The 14,114-nt window shown below is 37.4% G+C and overlaps 1 protein-coding gene across 4 annotated transcripts in view; it reads left to right on the plus strand.

The window, feature by feature from the left end:
• The first annotated feature begins 1,797 nt into the window (after nucleotides 1–1,797).
• Nucleotides 1,798–14,114, plus strand: part of LOC106878645 (solute carrier family 67 member A2) — a 17,186-nt gene continuing 4,869 nt past the window's right edge. Inside the window, exons 1-4 of one of the 4 annotated variants that reach the window (XM_014927924.3) lie at nucleotides 1,798–2,871; nucleotides 9,740–9,827; nucleotides 12,155–12,198; nucleotides 13,370–13,499. In XM_014927924.3, coding sequence (XP_014783410.1) covers nucleotides 2,794–2,871; nucleotides 9,740–9,827; nucleotides 12,155–12,198; nucleotides 13,370–13,499 — 340 coding nt within the window. In that variant the 5' untranslated portion in view covers nucleotides 1,798–2,793. Of the gene's footprint in view, nucleotides 2,872–4,732; nucleotides 4,956–9,739; nucleotides 9,828–12,154; nucleotides 12,199–13,369; nucleotides 13,500–13,711; nucleotides 14,019–14,114 lie in introns of those variants that run through there. The other 3 variants (XM_052976177.2, XM_052976178.2, XM_014927926.3) reach the window with 3 other exon arrangements.

Below are 14,114 nucleotides of genomic sequence, written 5' to 3' on the forward strand. Positions count from 1 at the left end.
GTTCATTTCTCTGTACAGGTTTGCTGACCGCTTCTTTTTTTCTATCTTACAAGGGTATTTACTCAATTAGAGTAACTGTCAAGGAACCACAATCTCCTGCTAAATTAAAAGCAATGAACTCATTCTACCAGTATTTCTTAACCTATTTTGAGTGGTGGTTCATATACATAATTGTATAAGACAGAGTGTGATAAAAGAGGAGAAAGATATAATGATTCACAATTTCATGACCAGACCTGTGAATTTGCTTAGTTGATCTGCAGTTCATTGAGGTCCTCTATGAGGTTGTTCAAACTAGTCGAAAATAGCAACCAAATAAATTTGGATCAGTTACTTCAGGATCAGTTATGGGAGTGCTGTTAGAGATAAGGATATTTACCTGATTTTCTAAGTTGTCTTCACAGCCATCCCACATATGAGAATTCCACTGAGAATTCTTTTATTTTCTGTAAAATATTCATTAATTAATCAATGAAGGAAAAAAAATGATCAAATGAGAAAAAAAAAACTTTGTATTTTTAGTTACTAATGGTTGAATGGAGATATAAAGTTTTGACTGAACAATGACTGTACAATGTCCTGATGTGTTTTAACTTGAGATAAATTATTTGTCAAAACCAAAATTATTTTAAGAAATGGTCTCCAAACATTACTTCTAAAAATCATTCATTTGTTATTTTGATTAATAGAAAAACATCAGTGACAAGTTGTCTCAGGGCCTTCAAGAGAAATTTAACAAGACAGAACCAAAGTACTTTTGGATTCCAGAAAATGGAACCCTCTCAAAGTTCAAGGGACTTCATGAGGTTTTAGGGAAGGACCTGGCAGATAGTTGTGGTACCCATACTGCTGAATTCCTTTCTTATAGGTCCAAACTCACCTCTGAACCTCAACCTGTCCTGTTTTTACCCAACACACACTAGAACTGCTATCCCATAGAGTAAACACTTAGATTCACTTTCCCAATCTGGTGAAATAAACCATGACATTTTCATCGTAACTGACAGAGTGCCTATAAATCTTATATTGTTAATCAACTCCAAACTCCAGTAAACCGAGGCCATTGACATAAAACCTCTTCGCTTTTATTTCAAATGCACAGCACATACACACTCAAAGAGAGACTTCACTTTTCAATCACCTTCCACCAGTCTGCCATGCCTCTTAAATGGAACTGTCGTCTAATATTTTCTCTTTCTTCTGACCCACCAACCATTTTCATCTTTCCTAATCATTCCCCTCTTCTATTTCAAGGGACAAAAACTTGTTTCAATTCACAGAAACTACCTACTCTCGTGTAATTCACAACTCAGTACATATAAAGGTTTTCATCCTATACATCACAAGTATTCCTTCATCTCCAACAGCACCCTCAAAACTGATCCTGAAGCTTAGCTCCAGATTTACTTGGCTGCTATTTTCGACTAGTTTGAGCAACCATATAGAGGACCTCACTGAACTGCAGTACAACTATGCAAACTTGCAGGTCTGGTCATGAAATTGTGAATCATTATATCTCCTTTCTCCTCTTCATACAATTATGTATTTGAACCACCACTCAAAATGGGTTAAAATTTACTGGTAGAATGAGTTCGTTGCTTTTAGTTTAGCAGGAGATTGTGGTTCCTTGACAGTTACTCTAATTCTTAATATTCAAAATTTAAAGATCAGTGGGGCAAAGAGAGAGAGGGGGGACGGAGGTTACTTTCTTTATCTCCTTCCGAGTCAATAAAATTATTATGAACAGTCAATGTCACAGAAAATATTCTCATTTCCTGGGTCCAATGTAACTTTTGGCGTTCCTAGCCAGAGAAAATGTTGCGTTTCGTCACACATTCGCTCTTCACCTTTGTTACTGCTAATATATTGGAGTTCGATTAATCAACCAAATATCTTTATCTCATACACAATATTTTACATAATGCTTGCTCTATGAGACATTCTCATTACCAGCTAGCGACCGAATCTCACCACTTTTTTCGGCACCTTCCAACAGAACCTTTCCTTTCCTTTCAGCAGTGCCAAGCAATATTGATAACATCAGAGAATGTCCATATTCATTTAGCCCACATCGTATCAGGGTTTGTTTTGTTTTTTAACACTATCATAATTGTAGCTACCTACGTGAAAGGAGGATTACCGAAAGGAGATAACACTAGTGCCGTTTTAAGAAATGAGCACACCAGACAGCTGTCCGGGATCGCGCATATCAAGAACTCCAGTGTTAATCCATATATGCTGAGACTTGCTATCAGTAAATAAATAACTATAGGTCCCAGTAAAGCGTGAGAGGGGAGCGAGCTATAATGGTGTCAAGATAACCCTGGATAACATGGCATAACTACAGAGTTGTACCCCCCAGACTTTGGAAGGTCATAACTTTCTGTAGTTATGCCCATAACATAACTAGTTTTCAGTTCTTATATATTAATTCTCTCGTCTTATGGAAAGAAAATCATACAAACAAATTTGTTAATCCTTTTCCTGCGAGAATTTAACTTATAACGATAGAAAAATATCTACACAGATGACACCAAATTATTTACATAACAGGTAGTCTATGGGGAGAAGACAAGAATGAATGAGTTAAAAAATGTGAAAAGTTTGTCACCAAACTTATCTCAGTTCTGTCCCTTGTGAGAAGAGGACGTGGCTGGATTCTCGTTGATCAGCAATAATGTTGTGTGTTTCGAGCATGTGCTTGAATATGGTTTGAACGTAAAACCACGTAAAAGAGAAAAATAGTAACAACTTACATCTGCCAGTGTAACAAAACATTTATATTGACTAAAGATGCATGCACTAAGACAGCGACCTGATGTTTACTCGCAACACACCTCTATGCTTCCTATATATATCGTGGGATTCTTGGTAAGTAATCTTGCCTGCTGATAGCAGTTATTAACTACTTTATCTTTCTGTTCACATAAACTACAGCCAATTGGTATTTTATTTACAAGCCAATGAGGAAGCCACCATGTGGTCGCTTGACCTGCTAGAGATAACAGCCAGACGTTCGCTTGATCTATTAGAAATAACAACCATACTCCTTCAAATCACATCATAACTTTCTAAAACGGGAAGGGCACATTTGATATTATAATCCTCGATATACAAGCTGGAATGCTTTTGATCAAAAGTCAGGCGGGTCAAAGCTGACCTGGGGTTGAATAACAATTCATAAACACTTGCCTATCTCCGCTCCTTCTTTTTGTTGTTTACTTCACGTCTCTTAACGATTACAAACATACGTTCATATTGTTTATTTAAATCATTAATTCATTAAGACCCATAGATTAGTAGATAAGAGCTCGGTTTATATAAATAAGCATAAAAGAAGCTGACTTTTTAGCCTCTGTAAGGTGGGGGTTATTCACGAAACAATCCATTTTACCGAAGTAGTTCAGTAGAAATGTATTTTACTCGATCTCATCTCTACATTTTAAGTTTGTATGGTGCCAAGGTTGAATGTTAACCTTTCGTCATTCTAGAATCGAACTAATAATTTGTGACAGATCTTAGAAATGTAATAACTTCTAAGGAAGCCTTCATGCGTTGGATTTGCGGTGGAATTTTGGAATAACAGTCTCCCATACCTCATGGGAGAATAAGAATGGTACGGAACAGAGAGGAGACAATGTTTAGGACCGTTATTTGTTATATAAATCACAGAAATACTAAAATAATCCTTTCTACTATACGCACAAAGCCTGAAATTTGGGGGAGGGGCTAATTTACCTCGGCCGTATTTGAATTCAAAACGTAGACAGACGAAATACCACTAAACATTTAGTCCGGCGTGTTAATGATTCTTTCAGCTCACCACCTTAATATTAATATTAATAATAATAATACTGGTTTCAAATTTTGGCACAAGGCTAGCAATTTCGGTGGGAGTGAGCAAGTCGATTACCTCGATTCCAGTATTCAACTGGTACTTATTTTATCGACCCTGAAAGGCTGCAAAGCAAAGTCAACCTCGGTGGAATTTAAACTCAGAACTTAAAAAGTCAGTCGAAATACCGCTAAGTGTTTTGTCCAGCGTGCTAATAATAATAATAATAATAAAGGAAAAAGAAGTTTCGTTTTCTTTTCCCATGAAGTATGGAATTTCAAGGGACATCTAATCCAAAATTCAGCTAGATTTGCTTGGACATATTTTTGACAATATCATCTAAATCCTTCTAGATCTTCCTTTAACTGTAGTCTGGTTGTGTGGGATTAATTAAAAAATAGAAAAAACTTTTTAGGGTGTGCGTGTTTGTGTATGTGGAATGACAGAATCGTTAGAGCTTCGGACACAAAATGCTTTTCGCGTTCTGAGTCCGCTTCCTGTCGTAGTAAACTTTACCTTTCGTCCTTCCGAAAGGTACAAAATAAAATAATAATCAATTACTGAGGTCGGTTTAATATTTGCATAAAGCATACTAGATGTGAATGGAAATATAACAGAGGCATTTTTTCGTGCCATAGAAGAATATAAGACATCGCTAATAAGGAAACGACCAGCTTGTAACGTAAATATTAAACGTATGTAACTATAACGAGGAAATTTTCCATGTATGCATGTTGCATAGTTGTTTGTTATGTAGGAACCATCGTATATAATTGTAGTGAGCCTAAAGAAATGCCTTAAATTTATTAAAATTATATTCATAATGGAGAAAAGGGTGGAGTAACCATCACGAATTTGTATGTAGGGGTGGGGGTGGAATAACCACCATGAATTGTGTGTATGTTAAGTTGTAATGATTACAAGTCATAGTTGTGTACTTAGGTGTACCTTTAGAACCGAAAGCATTTTGATAAGACAACAAGGAAGCCTTCATGCGGTCGTTCAGCCTGTTAGAAAGAGCAGTTTAAATTCCTATCAAATCACACCCTACTGTCTCAAGAGTAAGGGTGTATATCTGGAGAGAAAGACAGGATGGTCGAAGCTGGAATGCTTTTTCATCGTAAGTCTTCTCTGTCAGGGCTGATCAGAGTTATATAACAATAGTAAAATTTTCCCAAAATTCCTTTCATATTGCGTTCAGATATTGTACGTTTGTACATGTTTACCACTTCAGTAAATTGAAAAATTGCGCTAAGTTTTAAACGTTTTTAAGAACAGGATAAACATGTTTTTAATAGATGTCTTTTTCACTCGTTTCCAGCTTACTTTCATTCCCACGTACATACTACTTATTTATCGATTGCTCCATTGAAATATTTTCTGCTTACATTGCAAGTATTGCCTCCGTATAATTATTTCTCGTGGTTTGTTGGAAACAAAACAATGCCTCTCACTCAGAATCGAATTGTCATTTTTTTTAATGTTCCGACTGAATGAGAGATATAGTAATATTGGTTTCAATGTTTTGCACAAAGCCAGCAAATTTTTTAGGAGTCGGGTGCGGAATAGTTGATTACATCGACCCCAGTATTCAACTGGTACTTATTTTATCGACACCGAAATGATGAAAGACATAGTCGACCTCAACGGAATTTGAACTCAAAACGGAAAGACGATGCCCAGCGTGCTATCGACTCTGTCTGCTCGCCGCCTTAAATTTTTTTAGGAACAAGGGATTAGTCTATTACATTGAACTCCATTGCTCAACCGGTACTTATTTTATCGACCCGAAAAGATGAAAGGCAAGGAATAAGCATAGACCTTTGTTGTCCATTGCTTTGATGCTTAGCTCCTAATAGGACAAGCAGACCTATGCTCAAAGTATCTCCAACTTTTACCATCCTATAACTTTAGAATAGTTATTTATTTTTATAACCCTGGTAACTCTTCTATCAGTCTCTTGCCGAACCGCTCGCTAAGTTATAGGGGCGTAAACAAGTCAACACCGGCGGTAGGGGAAAAACACACACACACGACGGGATTCTTTCAGTTTCCGCCTACCAAACCCACTCGCAAGGCTTTGTTTGGCTTGGGGCTATAGTAGAATACGCGTGCCACGCAGTAGAACTGAACCTGGAACCATGTAGTTGGATAGCAAACTTACAACTCAGCCACAAAAATATTGGGCATTAAATGAATATAGGATTTCAAGTGGAGATTTTAAACAAGATTAGGTATCTAACCCTGGAATCATTCTCTTCGTTACTTTACGGTACCTAAAATGGTACCTAACACAAATCAAAGTTTTAAGCTTTCAAACTAAGCTTCAAGTTTTAATTCCCAGTTGTTGCCATCTCACTTCTGGTAACTCTATAGGAAAGGCATGCTTGTTACAACATGCTTTTTTCTTTTATTTTAAACTTCGTTCTTTTGAATACAAAAGAAGCCACTACTGGTATTGGCCGTAGCAACCCATTTCTTTCTCAGTGGCATTTTCTGTGGGTGGTCAGTTTTCCCATTAACGGTAGGAAAGTTAGTTTTTTTTCCCCCTGTAAGAAGGTGGAGTGTTCGATTTTCCTATAGGAGGATGGAGAGAAGGTTCGATTTTTTTTCTCCTAACTTAGCTAGTGTTGGGCATATTTAATAGAGGAAACATTAAAAACAACTAACTTGAAATAAACGGGACGAAGTAAAGAAAAATATAGTTGTCAATGGGTAAAGTATGGGAGATAACTCTTGAACGTATTTCAGTCTGAGATGTCATCATTGATGAAATGGATGGAAGAATTACTAAATATATGTACAGGCGTGGCTGTATGGTAAGAAGCTTGCTTCCCAACCACATGATTCCAGGTTCAGTTCCACTAACTGGAACCTTGAGTAAGTATCTTCTACTCTAGTCTTGGGCCGACCAAAGTAGACGGAAACTTAAAGAAGCCCGTCGTGTGTGTGTGTGTGTATATATATATATATATATATACACACACACTACACTTTGATCTTAGCCAAAAGGCGGTCCCCCACCACCGCTAGACAACCGGTGCTAGTGTGTTTACGTCCCCGTAACTTAGAGGATTCGGCAAAAAGAGACCGATAGAATAAGTACCAGGCTTACAAAAAGTAAGTACTGGGGTTGATTCATTCAACTAAAAATTCTTCCGGGCAGTGCTCCAACATGACCACAGTCTAATAACTGAAACAAGTCAAAGATAAGAGATAATTGTTGGCAAGTGAAAATAGATATGTTCAGAAATGAATTAACTTGTCCTTCTATAATTAAACATTGCAACCTTGTAATTCTTGTTAGGGCAGTGGCTTCCAAGCATTTTTTGCCTAATGGACCCCTTTGATTCCTATTTTATTCTATGGGACCCTCATAGCCATTTGATGTTTAAAAAAAGTCCCATCATATTTTTATAATGAAATATTATTAGGAATTATATTAAAAAGAATTACTAAAATATTTTTTGCCTTGTAGAAGTACAACCAATTTATTGCTGATAAATTTTAACAACAGAATCTTATATGGACCCCACAAGGGCCACGTGGGCTCTGGTTGAGAACCACTGAGTTAGACCATTAGTTAGTGGATTTAGAAAAGGCAAACTAGTAGAACAGTGTTATGCATAATATGTCTAGAACTAGTGTCTTCGACCTGGTTGTTAACAGTCACAGCATTTTGGTTGTTGACCTTCCTGCATTCTCCAGGTCGTATTCAGGGACTTTAAAAAAAAATTCAAATGCAATTTCCTGGATAAATAGTTCACTTATGCTTCTAACACTCATCAGAAAGACATGGATGTTGCATCATCTACTTTTTATCCGTGACTTTGCTTTAATAAAAACCCGATATACACATAAGACCTCTTAAACCCATTCTATGGTTTGGCAACCAAAACCAAAGCCTTGTGAATAGATTTGGTAAATGGAAACTGAAAGAAGTTGTTTATATAAGTGTACATGTGCATGTGCGTCTGTCTCCCTGCCTTAACATCACGTGATCATAAGAGAGTGTTACCATTATACTAGCAGTGTCTTTTATTTCCAGTCTTCTGTGAAAGCATGTCAGACCATTGGGAAATATTACCTTACTTGGAAACAGGTGAGGGTTGGTGACAGGAAGGGCACCTGACTGTAGAAAATCTGTCTCAACAAATTCTGTCTGACCCATGCAGCATGAAAAAGTGGACATTAAAACAATGGCAATGATGATGATGATGATTACAGGGGACAAACAGATCTTTGCTCAAAAGCTTCATTAGTTGTATTATTTGTTGTTTTAAGTTTTGCTCTAGCTTTGAGAAGACATCAATACCTGGAAAATGAGACAGTTACCCATAACATGTTAATTGCCACATATACCACCAATGGTCCATCCCAAACATCACACAAGTGCCTTATGCACCTCTGGTGGTACATTTTCATAATTTGAGAAGATTTTCTATTCTATTTCTTTGACATGGTTTTGAGGATATTTATATAACATGAGTGCAAAGTTTAAAGTTTAATTACAAAATATTGTAAAATCCCCCCCAAAATTGTAGAGTGATTGGAAATATGTATTTCGTTTTTGGGTTTGGTTTGCAAGATTCTTTATGTGAGTTCGTGTGTTGAAGCATATTCTGTTGTGTCTGGGGAGAATCATTTTCTTTTTGTGCCTTATAATTTAACACTCACCAGTAAAATTTTTGCAACCTTTTCAATTGTCTTGACAGAGTCAAGACTATTGAAAAGGTTGCAAAAATGCAACAAAAGTTTTAGGAAAATAAAAATAAGAAATAAGTGGAAATATATAGTATCATCAATAAGTTCTAAGTGGAAGTATATAGTATCACCAATAAGTTCTAAGTGGAAATATATAGTATCACCAATAAGTTCTAAGTGGAAATATATAGTATCACCAATAAGTTCTAAGTGGAAATATATAGTATCACCAATAAGTTCTAAGTGGAAATATATAGTATCACCAATAAGTTCTAAGTGGAAATATATAGTATCACCAATAAGTTCTAAGTGGAAATATATAGTATCACCAATAAGTTCTAAGTGGAAATATATAGTATCACCAATAAGTTCTAAGTGGAAATATATAGTATCACCAATAAGTTCTAAGTGGAAATATATAGTATCACCAATAAGTTCTAAGTGGAAATATATAGTATCACCAATAAGTTCTAAGTGGAAATATATAGTATCACCAATAAGTTCTAGTGACAGACTGGTGGTTAATGTGCTAAGGGTCAGTTTCTGTTTTCCATCATTTTGCTATGATAGGTCCCAAAGTTGCTGAATTTAAGCAGTTCAGCTTGTATTAAGTTGGCAGAAATGGCAAAAAATAAGAATAAACCATCATCATCATCATCCCTTAATGTCTATTTTCCAAGCTGGCATTGGCTGGACAGTTTGACCCGAGCTAGCAAGCAGGAGAGCTGCACCAGGTTCCAGTCTGATTTGGCTTGGTTTCTGCTGCTGGATGCCCTTCCTAATCCCAACCACTTTGCAGAATGTGCTGGGTGCTTTTAATGTGGCACCAGCACAAGTGCTTTTTACATGGCACAGGGCTCTTGCAGGCCAATCTTCTTCATCAAGCGGGGGGGGGGGGGGATTAACATTTCTGCTGTGGAGGACAGGTTTTCTTGAGTACCACAAGGCACCAGATATATCAGTCTTTTGTCATCTCCTTAAAGTTCAGTGTCCTCAGGTCATTCTTCAGTAAATGGTTAGCAATATTTAGTTTTGTCTTTCTATGTTTTAGGTTCAAATGAAAATTTCAGAATGGAGTTTACCTTTCATTTTTTTGAGTAACATATAAATCATTTGTCCTCAACTGATTGAGTAAGAACTCAATTCTCTAAAATGCTCTCTTCTTTCTTTCTTTCTTTTTTCTTTTTTTTTTTTTGTCAGGACTTACTTGGTGTCAGCATGATCTTACCATTGATAGGACCGCATGTGAGGGATATGGGGGCTTCGTCAACCGTTGTAGGAGCTCTAGGTAAGAATGACAAATTTTCTTTTCAATTAGAAACTACCCCTTGAGTGACAAACTTGCAGAATTGTTAGCATATCGGGCGAAATGCTTAGCGGCATTCGTCCGTGTTTACATTCTCACTTCATCCTTTTGAGACCAATAAAATAAGTGCCAGTTGAGTACTGGAACTGATGTAATCAACTTACCTGCTTCCCCAAAGTTGCTGGCCTTGTACCAAAATTTGAAACCATTATTTAAAGCAACAAGCTGGCAGAATCGTTAGCTCTCTGGGCAAAATGCTTAGTGGTTTTTCATCCATCTTTACATTCTGGGTTCAAATTTTCCAAAAGTCAGCTTTGATAAAATAAGTACCAGTTGAGCACTATGGTCGATGTATTTGAATTACCTCTCTCTTGAAATTACTGGCCTTGTGCCAAAATTTGAAACCAATCAGAGAGTGCCCCTCTCCCCCCACCACACACACAAAAGAAAAACATACATTAAAAAACTTTGTTACTAAATGAATATAGACTTCTTTTTTTTTTACTTAGTCATCTCATCTTTAGTGATGAAAACTTTAAATATTAATGAGCTGCCACCTGTCATCACCATCGTTTAATTTCTGTCTTCCATGCTGGCATGGGTTGGATGCTTTGACAGGAGTGGGCATGCCAACAAGCTACAACATGCTCCATTGTCTGCTTTGGTATGGTTTCTTCAGCCAGGTATCCATCCTAATGCCAACCACTTTCCAGAGTGTACTGAGTGCTTTTTATGTGGCACCAGCACTGGTGCTTTTTACATAGAACCAGCACCAGTGGGGTCAGCAAGTAACTTACCAGACAAAGACCTCTTTGGGGAGGGAGTAAAACTGAGGGAGGTGGCTTTGTGCCAGTTGAGAGCTTAAAGTATAATAGAAGTATAAAGATAGATGTCTTACTAAAGACAAATTGTGCAGGGGAGGGGCTAAGTTGTGCAGAGGAGGGGCTAAGTTGTGCAGGGGAGGGGCTAAGTTGTGCAGGGGAGGGGCTAAGTTGTGCAGGGGAGGGGCTAAGTCAATTACATCGAATCTAGTACTCGACTGGTGCTTATTTCATTGACCCTAAAAGAATGAAAGGTAAAGTCATCATTGGCAGAATTTGAACTGAGAACGGGAAGATGAACAAAATATCCATCATATATATCTGTATATATGTATGTATATGTGTGTGGGCCCTATTAATGTATGTGTCTGTGCATATGTTTGTGTTTCCTTGTGTTAACATCACATGGTAGTTGTAAAATGATTGTCACTTTCATAGAAGTAATGTCATTCATTTCCAATATTCTGTGGAAAACCTGTTTGGTCATGGGGAAATATTACCTTGACTGGAAATGGGTGAAGGTTGGCAACAGGGAGGTCATCCACTCAGAAAATATGCTTCAGTTAAACTCTGTTCAACACATGCAATTATGGAAAAGTGGATGTTAAATGATGATGATGATGACTGAAATAGAAGTTGGAATGGTCACAAACGGAACACCTTTAATTACAGAAATTTTCAATCCAGGCGTATGAGTGGCTGTGTGGTAAGTAGTTTGCTTACGAACCACATGGTTCCAGGTTCAGTCCCACTGTGTGGCACCTTGGGCAAGTGTCTTCTACTATAGCCTCGGGCCGACCAAAGCCTCATGAGTGGATTTGGTAGATGGAAACTGAAAGAAGCCCGTCGTATATATGTATGTATATATATATGTGTGTGTGTGTGTGTGTGTGTGTGTGTGTGTGTGTGTGTATGTTTGTGTGTATGTTTGTGTGTCTGTGTTTGTCCCCACCAACATCGCTTGACAACCAATGGTGGTGTGTTTACGTCCCCATAACTTAGCTGTTTGGCAAAATAGACTGATAGAATAAGTACTAGGCTTACAAAGAATAAGTCCTGGAGTCAATTTGCTTGACTAAAAGTGGTGCTCCAGCATGGCCGCAGTCAAATGACTGTAACAAGTAAAAGAGTAAAAAGAGTAAATCCATGTTGACTGAAAAACAATGACAACATTAACCATTTATGATATCATTATTTATATGAATCTTAAGGTGGTGTGCTGGCAGAATCATTAGCACGCTGGGCAAAATGCTTAGCAGCATTTTGTCCATCTTTACGTTCTGAGTTCAAATTCCGCTGGGGTTGATTTTGCCATTCATCCTTTTAGGGTTGATAAAATAACTACCTGTTGAGCACTGGGGATAATGTAATCAACATACCCCTTCTCCACCAAACTTGCTGGCCTTGTGCCAAAATTTGAAACTGGTATTTATATAAATCTTTATTTACTAATTATATTGATGTTTTAATTACATTGGTCATTTCTAGGATCCGTCTATGGTGCTTTACAACTGTTCTCAAGTCCAATTGTTGTAAGTAGTAATTACATATTTTTACTTGTTTCAAACAAAATTACTCTCTCTCTCTCTCTCCCTCCCTCCCTTTCTCTCTCTCTCTCTCCCTCTCTCTCTCTCTCAACAGATTCTTTCATTTTTACCTGCAGGTGTGGCTGTGTGGTAAGAAGTTTGCTTCCCAACCACATGTTTCCAGGTTCAGTCCCACTGCGTGACACCTTGGGCAAGTGTCTTCTACTATAGCTTTGGGCCAACCAAAGCCTTATGAAACAGAAACTGAAAGAAGCCTGTCATGTGTGTGTTTTTGTGTCTGTTTGTCCCCTGCCACCACTTGACAACTGGTGTTGATGTGTTTACGTCCCCATAACTTAACAGTTTGGCAAAAGAGACTGATAGAATAAGTACCAGGCTTAAAAAAGAAAATAAGTGTTGGGATTGATTCATTTGAATAAAAATTGAACTGTGGCCATGCTGGGGCACCACCTTCAAGAATTTGTAGTCAAATGAATCAACCCCAATATTTATTTTTTAAACCCGGTACTCATGTTGTTTGTCTTTTTTGCTGAACCACTAAGTTATGGAGATGCAAACAGCCCAAAATTGGTTGTCAAGCAGTGGTGGTGGACAAACACATACATACATGTATGTATGTACATATATGTATGTATTATGTATTTACATGTATGTATGTACAGTTTGTGTCTCCCATATCCACTCACAAAGATTTAATCTGCCCAGGGCTATCATAGAAGAGATTTACTCAAGGTTCCATACAGTGGAACTGAACCCTAAATCATGTGGTTGGGAAGCAAACTTCTTAACTACATTGCCATACCTGTGCCTCTCATCAATATTTTACTGTCAATTTTCTCCTTGTTGGCATGAGTTTAAAAAATCTGCATTACAATATATATTGCTCCTCTTCGCAGTCATATTTCATTTTGTGTATGAGGCACCAAATCCTGAGGAATGACTTTTCAATTTTTCTTCACTTCCTCTGTCAGTGCCAACATATGCTGCATCTTTGTTCAGGAGCCATTGTCTATTCTCATGACAGCAAACATATCTCTAACTTTTCAGCTTTTATTTTTTTAGTTTTTGATTTAATGACTAATCAACCAACTATGATTGTCTGTTACAAAATTTGGCCTTCTATTCATTGAACTTAAATCGATATTTCATATTTCAGGGGAAATGGAGCGATGTTACTGGAAGAAGACTTTCACTGATTGTTTGTATGTTCTTTACAGCATTTGGATACAGTTTAATTGGTTTTGCATCTTCAATTGCTGTTATTGTTGCAGCACGAGTCATCTTAGGTAAGTTTTCCCCAATTCATTATTTCCTTCAAAAATAACTAAAGAGCTTTATTTTTTGTTTAATGATTGAAAGGCTACAAGAATCTTCTCCAGTGGATCTTTATTTCCTCCCTCTATATGCAAGTTACATCAAAGTCAAGTCTTCTATGTTGCCCTAGCAACCCAGTTGGTTAATGTTATATGACTATTTTTACTCTTCTGCTAGAAGGCCATATGTGTGGCAGCAGGATTTGGCTCCTTACTGTACATACCTCTGGAAAAGTCAAGAAGTGGTTGTTGGAGAATTTCTACAATTTCACTAGCCCCAGTTTCTGGCCTCCTAATTCCTCCAAGTGTAATCCATGATTTACTATGTGTGGGGCACAGTTGAGAAAGACACCAGGTCAAACTCTGCCTGCAAAATGAAGACCAAGCTTCTGGCCATGATCAAGGAGGTGTTTGAAGATCTTCCCATGGATACAGTGGAAAATGCATGTGCCAGGTTCTGGAGCCATCTTGAAGCCAAGGTGGAAGCTGCAGGTGACTACTTTGAGTAAACTGTTATCTCCCAGCCATAATCGAGTTCATATTTCTTAATTTTTTAAAATACATTTATTTCTGCATAAGATATTGTGT

The sequence above is a fragment of the Octopus bimaculoides genome, chromosome 25 (assembly GCF_046866305.1).
Source record: "Octopus bimaculoides isolate indiv1 chromosome 25, ASM4686630v1, whole genome shotgun sequence".
NCBI lineage: Eukaryota > Metazoa > Mollusca > Cephalopoda > Octopoda > Octopodidae > Octopus > Octopus bimaculoides.